At 46.5% G+C, this 19,461-nt stretch overlaps 1 protein-coding gene across 3 annotated transcripts in view; it reads left to right on the plus strand.

Moving 5' to 3' along the window:
• Window positions 1-3,759: 3,759 nt before the first annotated feature.
• Window positions 3,760-19,461, plus strand: part of SGCE (sarcoglycan epsilon) — a 131,430-nt gene continuing 115,728 nt past the window's right edge. The window contains exon 1 of one of the 3 annotated variants that reach the window (XM_077490768.1): window positions 3,760-3,918. In XM_077490768.1, the coding sequence (XP_077346894.1) occupies window positions 3,855-3,918 (64 nt within the window). In that variant the 5' untranslated portion in view covers window positions 3,760-3,854. The remainder of the gene's footprint in view (window positions 3,919-19,461) is intronic. The other 2 variants (XM_077490769.1, XM_077490770.1) reach the window with 2 other exon arrangements.

A 19,461-nucleotide genomic window follows, 5' to 3' on the forward strand; every position in this document is an offset into this window, starting at 1 on the left:
ACCTCAACCCTATGTATTGTGGACCTATACCAGTCCTTACAGAATAGCAGACTGTACCTCACTCAACCCTATGTACTGTAGTACCCTATACCTTACCAGTCCTTATAAGGACCTTTGTGGAACAAGTAGGTTGTGTGTGACTGATTAGCAGACTGTACGTCAGTCCCTATACTGATAAAGGACTGCTGCAGTATAGGGCTGCGGTCAGCAGTAGTGCACCTCAACCCTATGTATTGTGGACCTATACCAGTCCTTACAGAATAGCAGACTGTACCTCACTCAACCCTATGTACTGTAGTACCCTATACCTTACCAGTCCTTATAAGGACCTTTGTGGAACAAGTAGGTTGTGTGTGACTGATTAGCAGACTGTACGTCAGTCCCTATACTGATAAAGGACTGCTGCAGTGTAGGGCTGCGGTCAGCAGTAGTGCACCTCAACCCTATGTATTGTGGACCTATACCAGTCCTTACAGAATAGCAGACTGTACCTCACTCAACCCTATGTACTGTAGTACCCTTTACCTTACCAGTCCTTATAAGGACCTTTGTGGAACAAGTAGGTTGTGACTGATTAGCAGACTGCAGCAGAAGGGCAGCAGTCAAGTATAATATTCTTTCTATATTTGGAAGAAAGAATATTATACGTGTACAAGCCTATTACCATACCACTGATACCAGTCCTGAAAAGAACCTTTGTGGACCTAATATAGTAACAGCTACTGATTAAACTGACCCTCACTGCCTCACACACAGCTTCCTGCCTGTCCCTATATAAACTGACAAAACAGAGGCTGCTGGAACAATAACTGGTTACTGGAATAGCACTTTTGTGGACCTGATAGTAACAGCTAATGATTAAACTGACTCTCCCTGCAGCACACACCGTCCTGTCCCTTTCTCTAAACTGACAAAAGACACTCAGGCTGCTGCAACAATCACTAGCACTGCACTGCCTCAAACCTATATCCTGAACTACACCTAACACCTATACCAGTCCTGAAAAGAACTTTTGTGTACCAAATAGCTAGCGATTTGGGTCACTACAATCTCTCCCTGCTCCACACAGCAACCTCTCCCTATAGTGACAGAAGAAAGAATGTAAAATGGCCACCGGATCGGGTGTATTTATAAGTTAGGGGGAAGGTCCATGTGCTGTAATGTCTCAATTGGCTGTCCTGTACCCCATGATGGATGTGTCATCATAGGTCAAAGTTCTTTTACACAGTAAACACGGAAGTCCGCCGGGCGAACGGCGGCAATATTCCGCCGATCAGGAAAATCGCGAACAGCCGAAATTCGCCGCGAAACGACCGCCGGGCGAACTGTTCGGCCATCACTAGTCTTGTGCTAGAATTATTGCAGGGGGTTAATGGCACCAAGATGCAGCCATAACTCTGGTATTAAACATCAAAGTAATGATGTATTTTCCCAGTTAGGCAGTCAGCAAGTTGAAAAGACTTTACGGCTCATCAGTTTAGAGCAGCCCAGAAGCTCTAGTGCTAGAATTATTGCTCTCACTCTGACGTTCGTGGTGATACGTCACACATATGGTGTATGTATGTATGTGTATGTATGTATGTATGTGGTGTATTGTGCGTGTGTGCGGGGCAATGGGGTTATTTGTAATATGTTTTAATACATTTTATTATAATTTTTTTTTTTTTTTTACTTTTATGTATTTATTTTTACTTATTTGCTATCATAAGGTGTTAATAACACCTATATGATAGCATTGGGCTGGTCACAACAGACATACCAACAAGTATAGGGCCAGCATATTCAGAATTGAATGGGCTGCTCTACATGCCTTTGTCGCCTGAAAACAAGTTCCTTCTCCTTTTCAGGCAACAAGCTTTATGCGATTTTGAAGGTCACAGTGTGCCATGATTGTCGCATGGCAATCGCAACAGAATTACAGAATCACATTGTGTTTGGGGTGCCATTAACCACTTCCCGCCCGGGCTATAGCAGAATGACGGCCGTGCCCATCAGTGCTCCATATCAGTGCCACCTATAGGTGCCCATCAGTGCTGCATATCAGTACCCATCAATTCTACATGTTAATGCCTCCTCATCAGTGCCACCTTATCAGTGCCAACTCATCAGTGCCACCTAATCAGTGCCCTTCAGGGAAGGAGAAACAACATTTTATAGAAAAAACAAAGAAACATTTCGGCCTTTTTTAGTTTGTTTAGCAACAAATAAAAATCTCAGAGGTGATCAAATACCACCAAAAGAAAGCTCTATTTGTGGGAAGAAAATTATAAAATTTAGTTTGGGTACAGTGTTGCATGACCGCGCAATTGTCATTCAAAGTGTGACAGCGCTGAAAGCTGAAAATTGTCCTGGGCAGGAAGGGGGGTAAGTGCCCGGTATTGAGGTGGTTAAGGAATAGTGGCACCAAAACATCAATTGTGCAGGAATCACCATGCAATTTGGAGTCAAAGGCAAAATTGCTGCAATTCTGCCCGTGATTCCAAATTGCAAAGTGTAAATGTAAGTGTAAATCACATTCGCACCTGGTCGTTTCAAATCGCTGCAAAAAGCAAGGCGTGTTTGCGTTGCTATTAATTGTAATGGCACCCCTATCACACCATGATTTTGCAGCGATTGTCACGCGGTACATAGAGCTGCAATCAGAATGCGCAACGCTTTCACCACAAAAGAAGCTCATGTTTCTTATTGAGTGACACGTGTAACGCATTGCGATTGCAGCCCGTTTTACCGCACGACAACCGTGGCAAAATCACGCCGCATTTGGGATGCAATTAAGAAGTAATGGCATCACAAGCGTGTTCCGCATTTTGCAGCGCTTTAAAATCGCGGACGGAAACGCGATCAGGTGTGAATGGAGCCTAATGCCGCGTACACACGACCGGACTTTCCGTCAGAATAAACTCTGACGGTCTTTCCGACGGAGTTCCGACTGAATGGACTTGCCTACACACGATCAACCCAAAGTCCGTTCACTTTGAACGTGATGACGTACGACGGGACTAGAAAAGGAAGTTCAATAGGCAGTAGCCAATAGCTGCCCTTGTGTCGTATTTGGTCCATCGGAACAGCATACAGACAAACGGTTTTCCCTATAGGAATTGATTCCTTCGGAAAGATTCAAAACATGTTCTATTTCTAGGTCCATCAGAATTTTTGAAGAAAAAAGTCAGATGAAGAATACACACACGATCGGATTATCTGATGAAATGATTCCGTCGCACCTTATATGCCGGAAAGTCCAGTCGTGGGTCCGTGGCATAAGGGTGAAGCATGAGATACAGAAAAAAAGGTGCAGAAAGCAGATTTATGAATACGATTGTTTTTCGATCGATCAAATTATGAGATTACAGTGTGGAAACAGATATGCAATTGATAATTTACAATCGTGACAATCATATCTTAACTATTCTAGCGATTGAAATCCAATTCCCTGTTAGGCATATCGACTGAATGGATTGTCAGCTACAGAATGATTATTCCGATGGGAAGAGATCGATTTGTATGGCCACCATTGCACCGGCGTTCTCCCAGCAATGGAGGGAAATGTGTGCCAGACCAAAAATCACTACAAATGTGAATGAAGGGAACACAAATACAATGCAGTCCATCACACCCAAACAGCGGATCCCAGACAGTGCAGCCTCTGTCAGCTCCTGGCCCCATTCCTCCTCCAGTATGACGGGGAATGTGGGAAAGAGATGCTCCTTGTCCCACTTTCCATAAGAGGTGGAGGGAGGAGGGAGGCAAGGAAGGAGGGGAGAGGAAGAGGAGGGGATGCTGCTGCTGCTGCTACTGCTTGGCTCCTGTCTATCACTGAGCCTGGGAGAAGGAAGAAGAGATTGCTGGGGGCATCGATGGACCCTGTGCTGACCATGAAGCCTGCATCGGTGACAAGTGGTACCCTGCTTCTACTGTCAGGTCTGTGTGCATCCCCCTCCTCCCTACACAGCCAGCCTCTGCCTCTCGCTGCCCCCATCACGCCTGCATGGAAAACATGACTGCTCCGTGGTGGGGGCAGCGAAAGGCGGCTGCTGGCTTCATGACTCCGATATAACGCATCGATGTCTGGGGGTTCTGACCATGGATATCTTCTATGTTGCATGCATGATGCTGATGGCCACCTCTGTTTGCGTGCAGGAACGTGTAGAAAGAAGCGTAATTTGTGGTAACAGTCAGTGTATGCGCTCAGATACCCTGGCTGTATTTCACCGCAGGCATCTTTGAACCAATATTCTACTTTTGTTGAGTTTGGACCCGGTGATTTGGCATGTCTGGTATTTACGATAAGTTTTGGTGTATTGGAGAGCATTTGAAGAGACCCTGTCATTAGTAATGAGCTTGGGTTCGATCCGAATCCAAGCTGTCAATGCTGGGCCAATCAGTTGTCGGCTATATTAGTTCAATGATGTCACAAGCCTCCTCACCACTTTGTGTACATGCAGCTGATTGTCTTGGTACTGACAGCTGATTTTTGGGTTCAGCCCAGCATGGGGTCAGACCAAATCTGCAACCAAACCCAAGTTCAATGCCAGGCCAATCAGCTCTATGTTCACAAAGTGTTGGGGATGTTCATGACATCATTGATCTAATATAGCAACTGATTGGCCAGGCAATGACAGCCTACTTCCAGGTTCCGACCCAACCCAAGATCATCACTTAGTGGCAGGGTCTCTTTAAAGGTCCTCTAATTACACAAAGGTTCCCCAAAGGTCAATAATGTCAGGAGCATCCCCGACATTTTGTGTTCATGTAGCTGTTGGGGAGGGGATCCCTCACACCCAGTTGATTGGCCTGGCACTGACAGCTGCCTTTTGGGTTCAGCTCAACATGGGGTCAGACCAAATCTGGAACCAAACCCAAGCTTAATGCCAGGCCAGGCAGCTACATGAACCCAAAGTGTTGGGGATGCTCATGACATCATTGATCTAATATAGCCAGCAGCTGATTGGCCGGGCAGTGACAGCCTTCTTCCAAGCCTTGGACCAAACCCAAGATCATCACTAGTGAGAAGGTCTCTTCAGAGGTCCTCCAACACAAAGGTTCTCCAAAGGTCAATAAAGTCAGGAGCATCCCCGCCACTTTGCGCATGTGTAACTTTTAAACTGACAATCCCTTGCCCATAACTGATTGGCCGCAATTGACAGCTGCTTTTTGGATTCAGCCCCAGCATGGGGTCAGACCAAATCTGGAAGTCCTGGGGATGCTCATGACATCATTGATCTAATATAGCCAACAGCTGATTGGTTCGGTAATTACAGCTGCCTTTTGGTTTCAGCCAAGTATGGGGTCAAATCAAATCTGGAACCAAACCCAATCTCAATGCCGGGCCAATCAGCTCTATGAACACAAAGTGTTTGGGATGGTCATGACATCATTGATCTAATATAGCCGGGAGCTGATTGGCTGGGCAGTGGCAGCCTTCTTCCAGGTTCAGATCAAAAGCAAGATCATTACTAGGGACAGGGTCTCTTCAAAGGCCCTCCCAACAAAAAGGTCCTCCAAGACAAAGATTCTCCAAAGGTCAATGATGTCAGGAGCATCCCTGACACTTTGTTTATGTGCAATTGTTGGGCAAGGGATCCCTCACCCCCAGGTGATTGGCTTGACACTGACAGCTGCCTAATGTGTTCAGCCCAACATGGGTTTGGTCCAAATCTGGAGCCAGACTCAAGCTTAATGTCGAACCAATCAGCTGCTGCCTATATTAGATCAATGATGTGACGGGCATCCCCAATACTTTGTGTGCAAGCATCTGTTGGGCGGGCAGGGAATCCCTCGTACGCAACTGATTGGCCCAACACTGACAGCTACCTTCTGTGTTTAGCCCAAAATGGGTTCGGACTGTACCTGTAGCCAAACCCAAGCCCAATCCTGGGCTAATCAGCTGCCGGCTATATTAGGTCACTGATGTCATGAGCATTACCCACTTGTGAACGTGCAGCTTCCAAGCAGGAAATCCCCTGACTGCAGCTGATTGGCCCAACATAGACAGCTACCTTTCAGGTTCAGCCCATCATGGGTTTGAACCAAATCTGGAACCCGGTCCAAGCTTAATGCCAGGCCAAACAGCTGCCCACAATATTAGGTCAATGATGATCATGACCACTTTATGTATGTGCAGCTGCAGAGCAAGGAATCCCCCAGCTGCAGCTGATTGGCCCGGCACTGACAGCTGCCTCCGGGTTCAGCCCAACATTGATTTGGACTGAAGCTGGAGTGAAACCCAAGCTCAATGCCAGGCCAATCAGCTGCTGGCTATATTCGGTTAATGATGTCACAAGCATCCCCTCCAGTTTATGTACATGCAACTGCGGCACAGGGAATCCCTCCCACACAGTTAACCAGTTCAGAACTGATAGCAGCCTTCTGGGTTCAGCCCAACATGGGTTTGCACCAAATCTGGAGCCAGACCCAAGCTCAATTCCGGGCCAATCAGCTGCCAGCTATATTAGATAAATGATGTGACGAGCATCCCCGTTACTTTACGCATGAGTAGCTTTTGGGTAGGGAATCCCTCGCCAGCTGCTGATTGGCCCGCCTCTGACAGCTACCTTCAGGTTCAGCCAATGTTGGCTCTGACTGAATCTGGAGTGAAACCCAAACTCAATGACGGGCCAATCAGCTGCCAGCTATATTAGGTCAATGATGTAGAGCATCCTCGGGCAGGAAATCCCACGGCTGCAGTTGATTGGTCCAGCATTGACAGCTGCCTTCTGGGTTCATCCCAGCATTGGTTCAGGCCAAATCTGGAGCCAAACCCTGGTCCAATCTGCTGCCAGCTTTATTAGATCAATGATGTAATGAGCATCTCCGCCGCTTTATGTACATGCAGCTGCTGGGCACGCAATCCCCCAGGTGCAGCTGATTGGCCCGGCACTGGCAACTCCCTCAGGGTCCAGGCTAACATTTGTTAGGACTGGATCAGCAGCTAAACCCAAGCTCATCCCTAAAGCCCAGACTAAAAAAGATTTTGAAATTCTTACATGCAGCGTTTTCCCTTTTATAAACATTTTTTTTTATTGATATGCAACATGCCTCTGAACTTGATTGCAAATGTGATTAGTCCAGGAAGAGTTATTTCCCTTGCACAGCCTCTTCGCATGTCATAGCCCCCTCCTCTCCTAGGAGTGGTTAATTATTGTGTGTGCTGGCCCAGCTCCTTTGCCCCTCCCCTCCCTATATAACCTGGAATACAGGAGCTGGGGATGGAGTACAGGGGAGTACAACAGGGCAGAGATAGGCAACTTCAGCATGCCAGCTGTGATGAAACTACAAATCCCATAAGGCATTGCAAGACTCTGATAGCCACAGGCATGACTCCTAGAGGCAGAGGCATGATGGGACTTGTAGTCTGACCACAGCTGGAGTGCCGAGGTTGCCTAGGCCTGCTATAGTTTCATTTGAGTGACAGCTTTGAGTCTGCTGGGGCTGCTAACATCACATCCAAGATGGCGGCGCCCGGCAGCAGTATCTGAGCTTTTGGATATCTATGCAATGGAGGATTTTACAGTTAAAAATACATCCATAAAATATGTGAAATAAACATTTCATCTTATGGGAAGATTGTTGTTTAAATGAACTGTCTGGTCACTTTAAGGGCTGATGGGAGTCATATTGATAGTGCATCTTTTTCTTGGAAGTGGGGAAGGGTTTGAACCTCTTTCGGGTTTATATTTCTGTTGGTGATTAACCCCCCTTGTGTGTCCTGGTGACCAAAATGAAAGTTTTGTGCTGTCACCGGACAAGGAATAGAGGGGAAATCTTCTATTGGGGACACCTATACCAGTGACAACTGTCTGAGAGATTTCCATTACTTTGGAGAGATTTTGTGTCACTTCCTGCTGTATCTCCAGAACAGGAAGTGAAAAAAATCTCCGGAATAGGATAAAGCCTGACACAGGGTTTTACCCAAGCCATACTCCATCCAAAATACAAAAAAATAAATGTATCTGCTATGTTACACCTATAGGGTCAGTTCACACCATAGAAGCGCACTCCGGATGCGTTCCAGATGCTTTTCTGCATGTGCGTTTTTGATGCGTTCCAGTGCGTTTTTCCCCCTCTTTTTTTCTTAACCATAACTACTTGCTGACCAGTCGTTATACGCTGGCAGGTTGGGTCCCCTGCATGAATCACCATAGCTGTACAGCGGCCGCTTTAGTATAGGGGGCACACTGCGACATAGGAGCCGATGCGCGTGGCCAGCGGCCACAATATCCACCGGCCACAGGCAATCGCTCCTCAGAGAGCCCTGTTCTGACTAGAGGATGAGAGAGAGATCTGCTGTTCCTAGTGATCAAGAACAGCGATATCTCTCTGTACTTCCAGTCAGTCTGGTCAGTCCCCCCCCCCCCCTCCTAGAGAAACACCTCCCTAGAGACACATTTAACCCCTTGATCGCCCCCTAGTGTTGGCCCCCATCCCTGCCAGTGACATTTATATAGTGGCTTTTTTTAGCTCTGATCGCTGTATAAATGCCACTGGTCCCAAAAAAGTGTCATAAGTGTCCAATCTGTCTGCTGCAATGTCGCAGTCCCGCTAAAAATCACTGATCGCCGCCATAACTAGTAAAAAAAATAATAATAATAATAAAAATTCAATAATTCAATAATTCTATCCCCTATTTTGTAGACACTATAACCTTTGTGCTAAACAATCAATATACGCTTATTGCGATTTTTTTTTGATTTTTTTTTAACCAAAAATATGTAGAAGAATACATATCGGCCTAAACTGATTTTTTTTATTTGTTTTTGGAAACTTATTATAGCAAAAAGTAAAAAATATTGTTTTGTTTTTTTCAAAATTGGGGCTCATTTTTTTTTATAGCGCAAAAAAATAAAAACCACAGAGGTGATCAAATACCACCAAAAGAAAGCTCTATTTGTGGGAAAAAAAGGACGTCAATTTTGTTTAGGTGCAACATTGCACAAATGCACAATTGTCAGTTAAAGCGATGCAGTGCCGTATTGCAATAAATGGCCTGGTCATTGACCACTTCATCCTGGGAAGATTTTACCCCCTTCCTGACCAGAGCACAATTGGACACTGTGTCAATTTAACTGACAATTGTGCGGTCATGCGACGCTGTACCCAAACAAAATTTGCATCCTTTTTTTCCCACAAATAGAGCTTTCTTTTGATGGTATTTGATCACCTCTGTGGTTTTTATTTTTTGCACTATAAACAAAAAAAGAGCATCAATTTTAGGGAAAAAAAACAATATTTTTTTACTTTTTGCTATAATAAATATCCCCCAAATAAAAAAAAAACAACAAATATCTTCATCAGTTTAGGCTGATACATACATGTTAAAACACAAATCGCAATAAGCATATATTGATTGATTTGCACAAACAAACTGGTTATAATTGGTTATAGCATCTACAAACGATGGGAAAGATTTATGGAATTTTTATTTTATTTTTTTACTAGTAGTGGCGGTGATCTGCGATTTTTAGCGGTATTGCGACATTGCGGCGTACCAGTACAATCCAGTGCAGGAAAAATGCAGCATGTTCTACTTTTTTTCTGGAACTGGTGTGAACTAGGCCATTGAAAACCATATAACTTACTTTCCATGCGTTTTTGATGCAGAAAATAAAAAACGCACTGGACTGCATGTGGTGTGAACTGGCCCTTAAACTGAATATATACTTTGTCCAGTAAGTTGGTCTCCGGCCCTTCCTCCAGTCTTGCACAGTTGTACCGGCTCCTCTCCTGGATTGAAGTTGCTTTTTCTGATTTCAATGAACATTGTGAGCTTCTTACATTGTGTATTAGAAGCTCCATTCGGTCAAATACAGCTAGGGTTGCTACCTGTCTGGGATTCACTCGGACAGTCCATTTTTTTTAATCATGTGTCCGGGTTTCCGTCCGCCTGAAACCTGGACCTATTATTCAGACAGAAATGTGGCTCAGAACAGGGCCTGACAGAAGGGTGAGGGGGAACTATGTGCTCCGCATTACTATTCTCTTTGGAGTGCCCAAAGATGTCCCAGGTCTGTTACAATCTTATATTGTATACTAACACAAAAAAAGTGTCCTGGTTGAGCTTGAAGAAAAAGTGGCAACCTCAAATACAGCCCACCACATTTCCTTGCCAGAGGATGTCCAGCATCATCATCTAGCCCAGGGATCTGCAATTAGCGGACCTCCAGCTGTTGCAGAACTACAAGTCCCATGAGGCATAGCAAGACTCTGACAACCACAAGCATGACACCCAGAGGCAGAGGCATGATAGAACTTGTAGTTTTGCAACAGCTGGAGGTCCGCTAATTGCATATCCCTGCTCTAGCCCTTTCCTCTCCAGCCTGACTGTCCCTGGTCTGCCTTTTCATTGATTGGATTTCAGATCTTTGATCACAGAGGCTCAGCGTCACATAGGGGGCGTTACCTTTGGCATGCTTTATGCAGTCTCCTCCAGACTGATATCCACCCATCAAGGCTTTTTTTATATTTGCATAACTCCTCCCAAGAGCCATCCCACTGCTTGCATCAGGACAGAGATGCAATCTATGTACGCCACTCTGCTGGCCCCTCCCACAAGCCACAGCATAGAGAGAACCACAGAGAGCCAGTGATGACATCACTGGGTCTAAAATTAGGTATGTAATGAAAACGGGGGGGGGGGGGGGGGGGGTGGAGAAGGGAAGGCAGAATATGAACAGATTCAATTTCAGCTTTAAAGCGGGAGTCCGCCGGGACTCCGCTTTTTTTTTTAAAAGCCAGCAGCTACAAATACTGCAGCTGCTGACTTTTAAAATAGTGACACTTACCTGTCCAGCGCGCCCGCGATGTCGGCACCCGAAGCCGATCTCTAGATCGTCACTCGGGTGCTGCCGCCGCCATCTTGGGTATGGGAATCAGGAAATGGAGCCTTTCGGCTTCATTTCTCGGTTCCCTACTGCGCATGCGCGAGTTGCGCTGCGCAATGAGGACGGTCCCCGCTGCCTCTGGGATCTGTGTGTTTCCCAGCAGGCAGCGGGGCACCTGCGGAAGGGGGCGGGCACTTGCGGAAAGGGGCGTAATCTACGCCCCTTTCGGCAGAGAGCTATCCCGGAAGTGGGTGCAGTTACCTGGATTATCCAGGTAACTGCACCCCCCTGCCCCCTGAAAGGTGCCAATTGTGGCGCCGGAGGGGGGGAGGATTCCGATGAGCGGAAGATCCATTTTAGGGTGGACCTCCGCTTTAAGGCATCCCATACAGAATAAAGCAAGATGTTCTTCTTACATATGCAGCCGCGGTTTCAGTGCGGGAGCCCGGTGTTGTTCTGTTCATCGATTCCGTTGCAAATATTTACCTAAAATTGCACAGGACTTTTTTTTAACCATCTGCCATCCGCTCACCATCAAATGACAGAGGGACGGTGCGGCTCTCGTTCTGGATGGACGTCATATGATGGCGCACCCGAACGACTGCATTGTGTTGCTAAGACACGGCGCGACCCCGATCTCTGTAAAGACCAGCAACCTGCTCTTTAACCATGTGATTGGCTGTGTCCAATCACATGTAAACACGAAAATTCTGGAAAATCGGCTCTCATCGCCTCACACTGACAGTGTGAGGAGACAAGAGCTGATCAGCGGCTTCTCCTCGCAGGGGACAACAAGACATGTAATCAGGGCACTGATCATCAGTGCCCTGATTACAATAAAGTGCCAGCAATCAGTGCCCATTAGTGATGCCAGTCAGTGCTGGCTATCAGTGCCGCCTATCAATGCTGCCCATCATTGCCACTCATCAATGTTCATCAGTGCCACCTATCAGTGCCCACCAGTGCTGCCTATCGATGCCCACCAGTGCCACCTATCAGTGCCCATAAGTGCGGCATATTAGTGCCTCTTCATCAGTGCCACCTAATCAGTGCCCATAAGTGCCGCCTCATCAATGCCCATCAGTGGAGCCAATCAATTACCATCAGTGCCGCCTCATCAGCGCACGTCAGTGAAGGAGAAAAATTACTTATTTACAAAATTTACTGACAGAAGCTAAGAAAAACGTATTTTTTCAGTTTTCGGTCTTTTCTTTTCTTTTTTTTTGTATGAAATAAAAAAAAAAAAAAAACAGCAATGATTTAATACCACCAAAATAAAACTCTATTTGTGTGAAGAATATTATAAAAATTTCAAATGGTTACAGTGTAACATGACCGCGCAATTGTCAAATTGCATCCGATTCGGGCGGATATGTGTGACCCGAGCCTTAGGCAGTGATGTGGGAACCCTGTGAATCCACTTCCCGCATCACATGTCTCCCGGCAGCAGTTCACACTGCCCTATGCCAACTGCTGGGAGTGTCAATTCAAAGTTAATGACACACCCAAATCAGTTCATATATCGCAGTGCGAACTGCAAATCCTGACAGGAATCGGATCGCATGCGATCTGATTCTGTTGTGGACCCAAAAAAAAGGGTCCTGTGCGAGTTTGGCCCGAATGCGATGCAAATTCAGCCATACTATCTGTATGGCTGAAATTGCATCGCCCAGAGATTGCATGTGATTTGCACCGCAGTGCGGTGCGAATCACATCCGATGTCGGACATTGCACTAGTGGAAATTGACCCTTAAAGCGCTATTAAACCCAAAACCAAAAATGTATTATATTGTATATTTTCAATCAGATGTGGTGGCTGCATTAGTCTTCTTTTTTAGGCCCCCCCCCCTCTGTTTCCACCTGCTGATCTGCCCAGTAACATACCTTCTGTATTAGTGAGACACAGCTCTGGAGGAATGAGCACAGGAGGCACGACAGACAAAAGCATCGTCAGTCTGGGGGGAGGGGAGTGTTACGTATTAGCAGATTTAGATACACTAACAATTTGAAGCCAAACTGCAGCTCACAATAAATAATCAGTTACAGCTGTTTTTTTTTTTCCTTGTGGGATAAAGGGTTTACATGAATAAATAAAAGCTGATCATTGTAAGCACCTCTGCCAGTTTTAAGTGGTTTGTCTCATCCATGTAAACTGATACATTCTGCTGGAGAGCTTGTGCTTTTAAAAAACAACTGACTTGCTGGCTGGTTCACCAGATGAAAATAGATGTAAAAAAAACTAAAAAGGAAACAAATGCAGCCATCACATCTAGGAAATAGTAAACTGCAGTATGATAAATGTTTACTTTTGGGTTTAATAACACTTTAACCACTTGCTTACCAGCACTTTTACCCCCCTTCCAGGCCAATTTTCAGCTTTCAGCGCTGACAAACTTTGAATGACAATTGTGGTCATGCTACACTGTACCCCTATAAAAATTTTATCATTTGTTGTCACACAAATAGAGCTTTCTTCTGGTGGTATTTAAAGAGGAAGTAAACCCTGATGAGTTTACTTCCTCTTTTTTTCCCTGCAAAGGAAAAGCATAATGGACTACTATGCATCGCATAGTAGCCCATTATGTGTCACTTACCTGACACAGGAGCCAGCGAAGTCGCCGCTGTCCCCTGTAGTCCGCCGCATCCATCTTGCTTGTGGCGTCTCGCAGCTCCGCCGAATGACAGCGGCGAAGCCGCGATGACGTCACTCCCGCGCATGCGCATGGGAGTGGCGTCTCGCAGCTCCGCCGCTGTCATTCGGCAAAGCCGCGATGACGTCACTCCCGCGCATGCGCACGGGAGTCGACAAATGTGGCAGCTCCATTCTTGGAACTGCCGCGTTTAGTGCGCCTGCGCGCCGCTGTCCACGGCGCATGCGCCGTAGACAGCGGTGCCCGTTTTCGGGCAAATATCTCCTAAACCATATAGGTTTAGGAGATATTTCTTGGACCTACAGGTAAGCCTTAATCTAGGCTTACCTGTAGGTCAAAGTGGTTTGTAAGGGTTTACTTCCTCTTTAATCACTGCTGGGGTTTTTTTTATTTTTCACTAAACAAACAAAAAAAGACCAATAAAAAAACACAAACATTTTCCATAGTTTGTTATAAAAATTAGCAAACGGGTAATTTTTTTCCTCCACTGATGGGTACTGATAAGTGGCACTGATGAGGAGGCACTGGTAGGTGGCACTGATGGGCACTGGTAGGCGGCACTGATGGGCACTGGTAGGCAGCACTGATAGATGACACAGATGGGCATGATAGGTGACATGAACAAGGAGGCACTGATGAGCACTGGTTGGCATTGTTGGGGCTGCACTGATAATCAGGATACTGCTAATCAGTGCCCTGATTATCAGTGTAGATGTCCCTTTAATCACTCAATGACCAGGCCATTTTTTGTGATTTGGCACTGCGTTGCTTTGACAATTGCGCGGTCGTGCGATGCTGTACCCAAAAAAAAATTGATGTCCTTTTTTTTCCCAAAAATCACCTCTGCGGTTTTTATTTTTTGCGCTATAAACAAAAGAATAGTGACATTTTAGAAAAAAACACAATAACTTTTACTTTTTGCTATAATAAATATCCCACATTTTTTTTCAAAAAAACTATTTTTTTCCTCAGTTTAGGCTGATATGTATTCTACTACAAATTTTTGGTTTAAAAAATAAATAAATTGCAATAAGTGTATATTGATTGGTTTGCGTAAAAGCTATAGCGCCTACAAAATGTCGGAAGTGCGATATTGCGGCCACTTTTGACACTTTTTTTGGGACCATTGACAATTATACAGCGATCTGATTACTGTATAAATGTCACTGGCAAGGAAGGGGTTAACACTTGGGGCGATCAAGGGGTTAAATGTGTTCCCTAGGTGTGTTCTAACTGTAGGGGGATGGGACTGTCTAAGATTGGTGTCCATACTTAGTATGAACACACAATTTGTCTCCTCTCCCCTGAAAGAACCAGGATCACACACAAATCCTGGTTCTCGCTCTGTCACGAGCGATGGCGGGAGCTCGGAGGTCATCGCGCCTGCCGGGCACTCGCATCGGCTCCGGCGGTGCTAGCTCGCCCCTAGTGGCCGCCACAATGGGAAGTGACTGAATGTAACGTCAATTTGCCCAGCCGAGCCAACCTGCTGCAGTAAAACTGCGGCGGCTGGTCGGCAAGTGGTTAAAAGTCAGCAGCTATTTTTTTTTTTTAGCTGCTGACTTTTAATAAACTCAAAAATGGCTGGAACTCCACTTTAAATGGTACATATACAGTATACACAACCAATACTATATGGTTTAGGAGATATTTGCCCGAAAACGGGCACATGCGCCGTAGACAGCGGCGCGCAGGCGCACTGAGCACGGCATTTCCAAGAATGGAGCTGCCGCACGTGTCGACTCCCGTGCGCATGCGCGGGAGTGACATCATCGCGGCTTCGCCGAATGACAGCGGCGGAGCTGCGAGACCCCACCAACAAGATGGATGCGGCGGACTACAGGGGACAGCGGCGACTTCGCTGGCTCCTGTTTCGGGTAAGTGACACATAATGGGCTACTATGCGATGCATAGTAGTCCATTATGCTTTGCCTTTGCAGGGAATGAAAGAGGAAGTAAACTCATCAGGGTTTACTTCCTCTTTAAAGAGGAAGTAAACCCTGATGAGTTTACTTCCTCTTTCATTCCCTGCAAAGGTAAAGCATAATGGACTAGAGGAAGTAAACCCTGATGAGTTTACTTCCTCTTTCATTCCCTGCAAAGGCAAAGCATAATGGACTACTATGCATCCCATAATAGTCCATTATGTGTCTAACCTGACACAGGAGCCAGCGAAGTCACCGCTGTCCCCTTGTGTACGGAGCCTCCATCTTCTCGGTGGGTCTCGCTGCTCCGGCGCTGTCATTCGACGGAGCTACAATGATGTCACTCCCGCGCATGCGCACGGGAGCCGCCACTCGCGGCATATCATTGTTGCGCGCCAGCGGTGCCTGTCTTTCGGCAAATATCTCCTAAACCGTGTAGGTTTAGGAGATATTTCTTGGACTTACAGGTAAGCCTTAATCTAGGCTTACCTGTAGGTCAAAGTGGTTTGTAAGGGTTTACAACCACTTTAAAGCCTTGTGATCTATTTTTCATGAAAGAATTTCCTACTGGGTTTTATCAGCCTCCTTGCACTCCTCCCAACTTTTTGAGATGGGAATGAGGGACACCTATCAGCAAAAGTAATCAGGCATAGGACACACCCCTTGCCACGCCCCCTTAAAAGGAGAATTGTACAAAACAAACAAGATCGGTTAAACCCACAAGAGCTTTTTTTTACCACTACTATTCCTTTATATTGGCTTTTGGAATTTACAAATGCAGCAATTTAGAAATCAGATGGAAGGTTTAGCGCTAGGAAACATTTTTTGAAAGATAGAAAGTGCATTTTATATACATCTATATGGATCAGAGCAAAATGAGGGACAAATCAGGGGAGTGAGGGACAGAGGGACATTTCTCCAAATCAGGGACAGTCCCTTGGAATCAGGGACAGTTGGGAGCTATGCATACAGTGTGACCACAGAGAATGAATGGAGCCGCCTTCTAACAGGAAATCAGATGACAGCAGCAAAAAAAGGGACTTGAAGATTTGGAGGAGGCTGAGAGCGATGGAAGGGACTTTTCTAAATGAAGGATATCTACTTGAATATATTTTTGGTTTAAACCCGAGTGTACTGTCACTTTAAGACTGGCAGCGTTGCAGAGGCCCCTCCCCCTGCGTGTTTAGTGGCATTGGCACAACATAGATCTAACTAATATTTGGCCAAATAAGGGAAAGCCAAGCTGAATTCAGCGATCGGCTTATTGTCTGGATACATTATAACACAAGCAGGGGGACTCTTCCTCAATTCATTGTATTGCTCAGTGTCTGTGTGCAGGTGGCAGGAACTCCAGACAAAATACATCCACAGGGCGTGCTTTACCTACCAAAGGAGTTGTATTTCCATCCATCCAGTCCTGAGATTTACACAGCTCTGCCACACAGCACAGCCCGGTCTGCCAGGGAAGGTTGCAGTTTGGGTAACACTTAGGCAGGCCATAGACAGTAGGTTGCAGGACATAAATTTGCACAATTCCCCCTTCCACACACACAATGCAGACAGGGGAATCCCCCCTGCCGACCAATTGTCTTCTCCCAGTGGGGGGGGGTTGGGGGAAGCCATCCCTGCTAGGTGAAGACAGAGATTATTGCTAGTGGCTATACCAGCCGCTAGCAATAATCACAGGTTAATCAGGCAGGCTGGTTGTACACAAATTGATCGATCAATAAACTTGGTACATTCAGCCTGTCCATACATGGTTCGAGCCATTTACAGATCTTGTCCCTTCCAGCCTGTGATTGTATAGTGAAAGAAAGGATAGGCAGCAGAATTACGAGCGCATCTGCTTGTCACTCTGCTCTCTCCTCCTATCAGCATGTTCCTTGTTAGCACCTTGTACTGCTTCTCCCTCTACCAGACTGGGTTCCACTGGGAGATCAAGCACAGGCACATACACTGCATGCATTTAAAGTAGAAGGAAAGGTTAAAGGATACATGTATTTTTATGCAGCTATAGACAGCTGTGTAAATTGGGCCCCTAGACTAGTATACAGCTGTGTGGATGGGCCCCATAGACTAGTATACAGCTGTGTAAAGAAGCCCCTAGACTAGTATACAGCTGTGTAAATTGGGCCCCTAGACTAGTATACAGCTGTGTGAATGGGCCCAATAGACTAGTATACAGCTGTGTGGATGGGGCCCCATAGACTAGCATACAGCTGTGTAAAGAAGCCCCTAGACTAGTATACAGCTGTGTGGAGGGGCCCCATAGACTAGTATACAGCTGTGTAAATTGGGCCCCTAGACTAGTATACAGCTGTGTGGAGGGGCCCCATAGACTAGTATACAGCTGTGTGGATGGGCCCCATAGACTAGTATACAGCTGTGTGGATGGGCCCCATAGACTAGTATACAGCTGTGTGGATGGGGCCCATAGACTAGTATACAGCTGTGTGGATGGGCCCCTAGACTAGTATAAAGCTGTGTGGGGGGCCCCCATAGACTAGTATACAGCTGTGTGGATGGGCCCCATAGACTAGTATACAGCTGTGTGGATGGGCCCCATAGACTAGTATACAGCTGTGTGGATGGGCCCCATAGACTAGTATACAGCTGTGTGGATGGGCCCCATAGACTAGTATACAGCTGTGTGGATGGGGCCCATAGACTAGTATACAGCTGTGTGGATGGGGCCCCATAGACTAGTATACAGCTGTGTGGGTGGGCCCCTAGACTAGTATACAGCTGTGTGGAGGGGCCCCATAGACTAGAATACAGCTGTGTAAATTGGGCCCCTAGACTAGTATACAGCTGTGTGGAGGGGCCCCATAGACTAGTATACAGCTGTGTGGGTGGGCCCCTAGACTAGTATAAAGCTGTGTGGATGGGCCCCATAGACTAGTATACAGCTGTGTGGATGGGCCCCATAGACTAGTATACAGCTGTGTGGATGGGCCCCATAGACTAGTATACAGCTGTGTGGATGGGGCCCATAGACTAGTATACAGCTGTGTGGATGGGCCCCATAGACTAGTATACAGCTGTGTGGATGGGCCCCATAGACCAGTATACAGCTGTGTGGATGGGCCCCATAGACTAGTATACAGCTGTGTGGATGGGCCCCATAGACTAGTATACAGCTGTGTGGAGGGGCCCCATAGACTAGAATACAGCTGTGTAAATTGGGCCCCTAGACTAGTATACAGCTGTGTGGAGGGGCCCCATAGACTAGTATACAGCTGTGTGGGTGGGCCCCTAGACTAGTATAAAGCTGTGTGGATGGGCCCCATAGACTAGTATACAGCTGTGTGGATGGGCCCCATAGACTAGTATACAGCTGTGTGGATGGGCCCCATAGACTAGTATACAGCTGTGTGGATGGGCCCCATAGACTAGTATACAGCTGTGTGGATGGGGCCCATAGACTAGTATACAGCTGTGTGGATGGGCCCCATAGACTAGTATACAGCTGTGTGGATGGGCCCCATAGACTAGTATACAGCTGTGTGGATGGGGCCCATAGACTAGTATACAGCTGCGTGGAGGGGCCCCATAGACTAGTATACAGCTGTGTGGATGGGCCCCATAGACTAGTATACAGCTGTGTGGATGGGGCCCATAGACTAGTATACAGCTGCGTAGAGGGGCCCCATAAACTAGTATACAGCTGTGTGGAGGGGCCCCATAGACTAGTATACAGCTGTGTGGAGGGGCCCCATAGACTAGTATCAGCTGTGTGGATGGCCCCAAAAGACTAGTATACAGCTGTGTGGATGGGCCCCATAGACTAGTATACAGCTGTGTGGATGGGCCCCATAGACTAGTATACAGCTGTGTGGAGGGGCCCCATAGACTAGTACACAGCTGTGTGGATGGGCCCAATAGACTAGTATACAGCTGTGTGGAGGGGCCCCATAGACTAGTATACAGCTGTGTGGAGGGGCCCCATAGACTAGTATACAGCTGTGTGGAGGGGCCCCATAGACTAGTATACAGCTGTGTGGATGGCCCCAAAAGACTAGTATACAGCTGTGTGGATGGGCCCCATAGACTAGTATACAGCTGTGT

Source organism: Lithobates pipiens, unplaced genomic scaffold (genome assembly GCF_037356315.1).
Source record: "Lithobates pipiens isolate NorthernLeopardFrog02 unplaced genomic scaffold, aLitPip1_a1.2 Scaffold_19, whole genome shotgun sequence".
Lineage (NCBI taxonomy): Eukaryota > Metazoa > Chordata > Amphibia > Anura > Ranidae > Lithobates > Lithobates pipiens.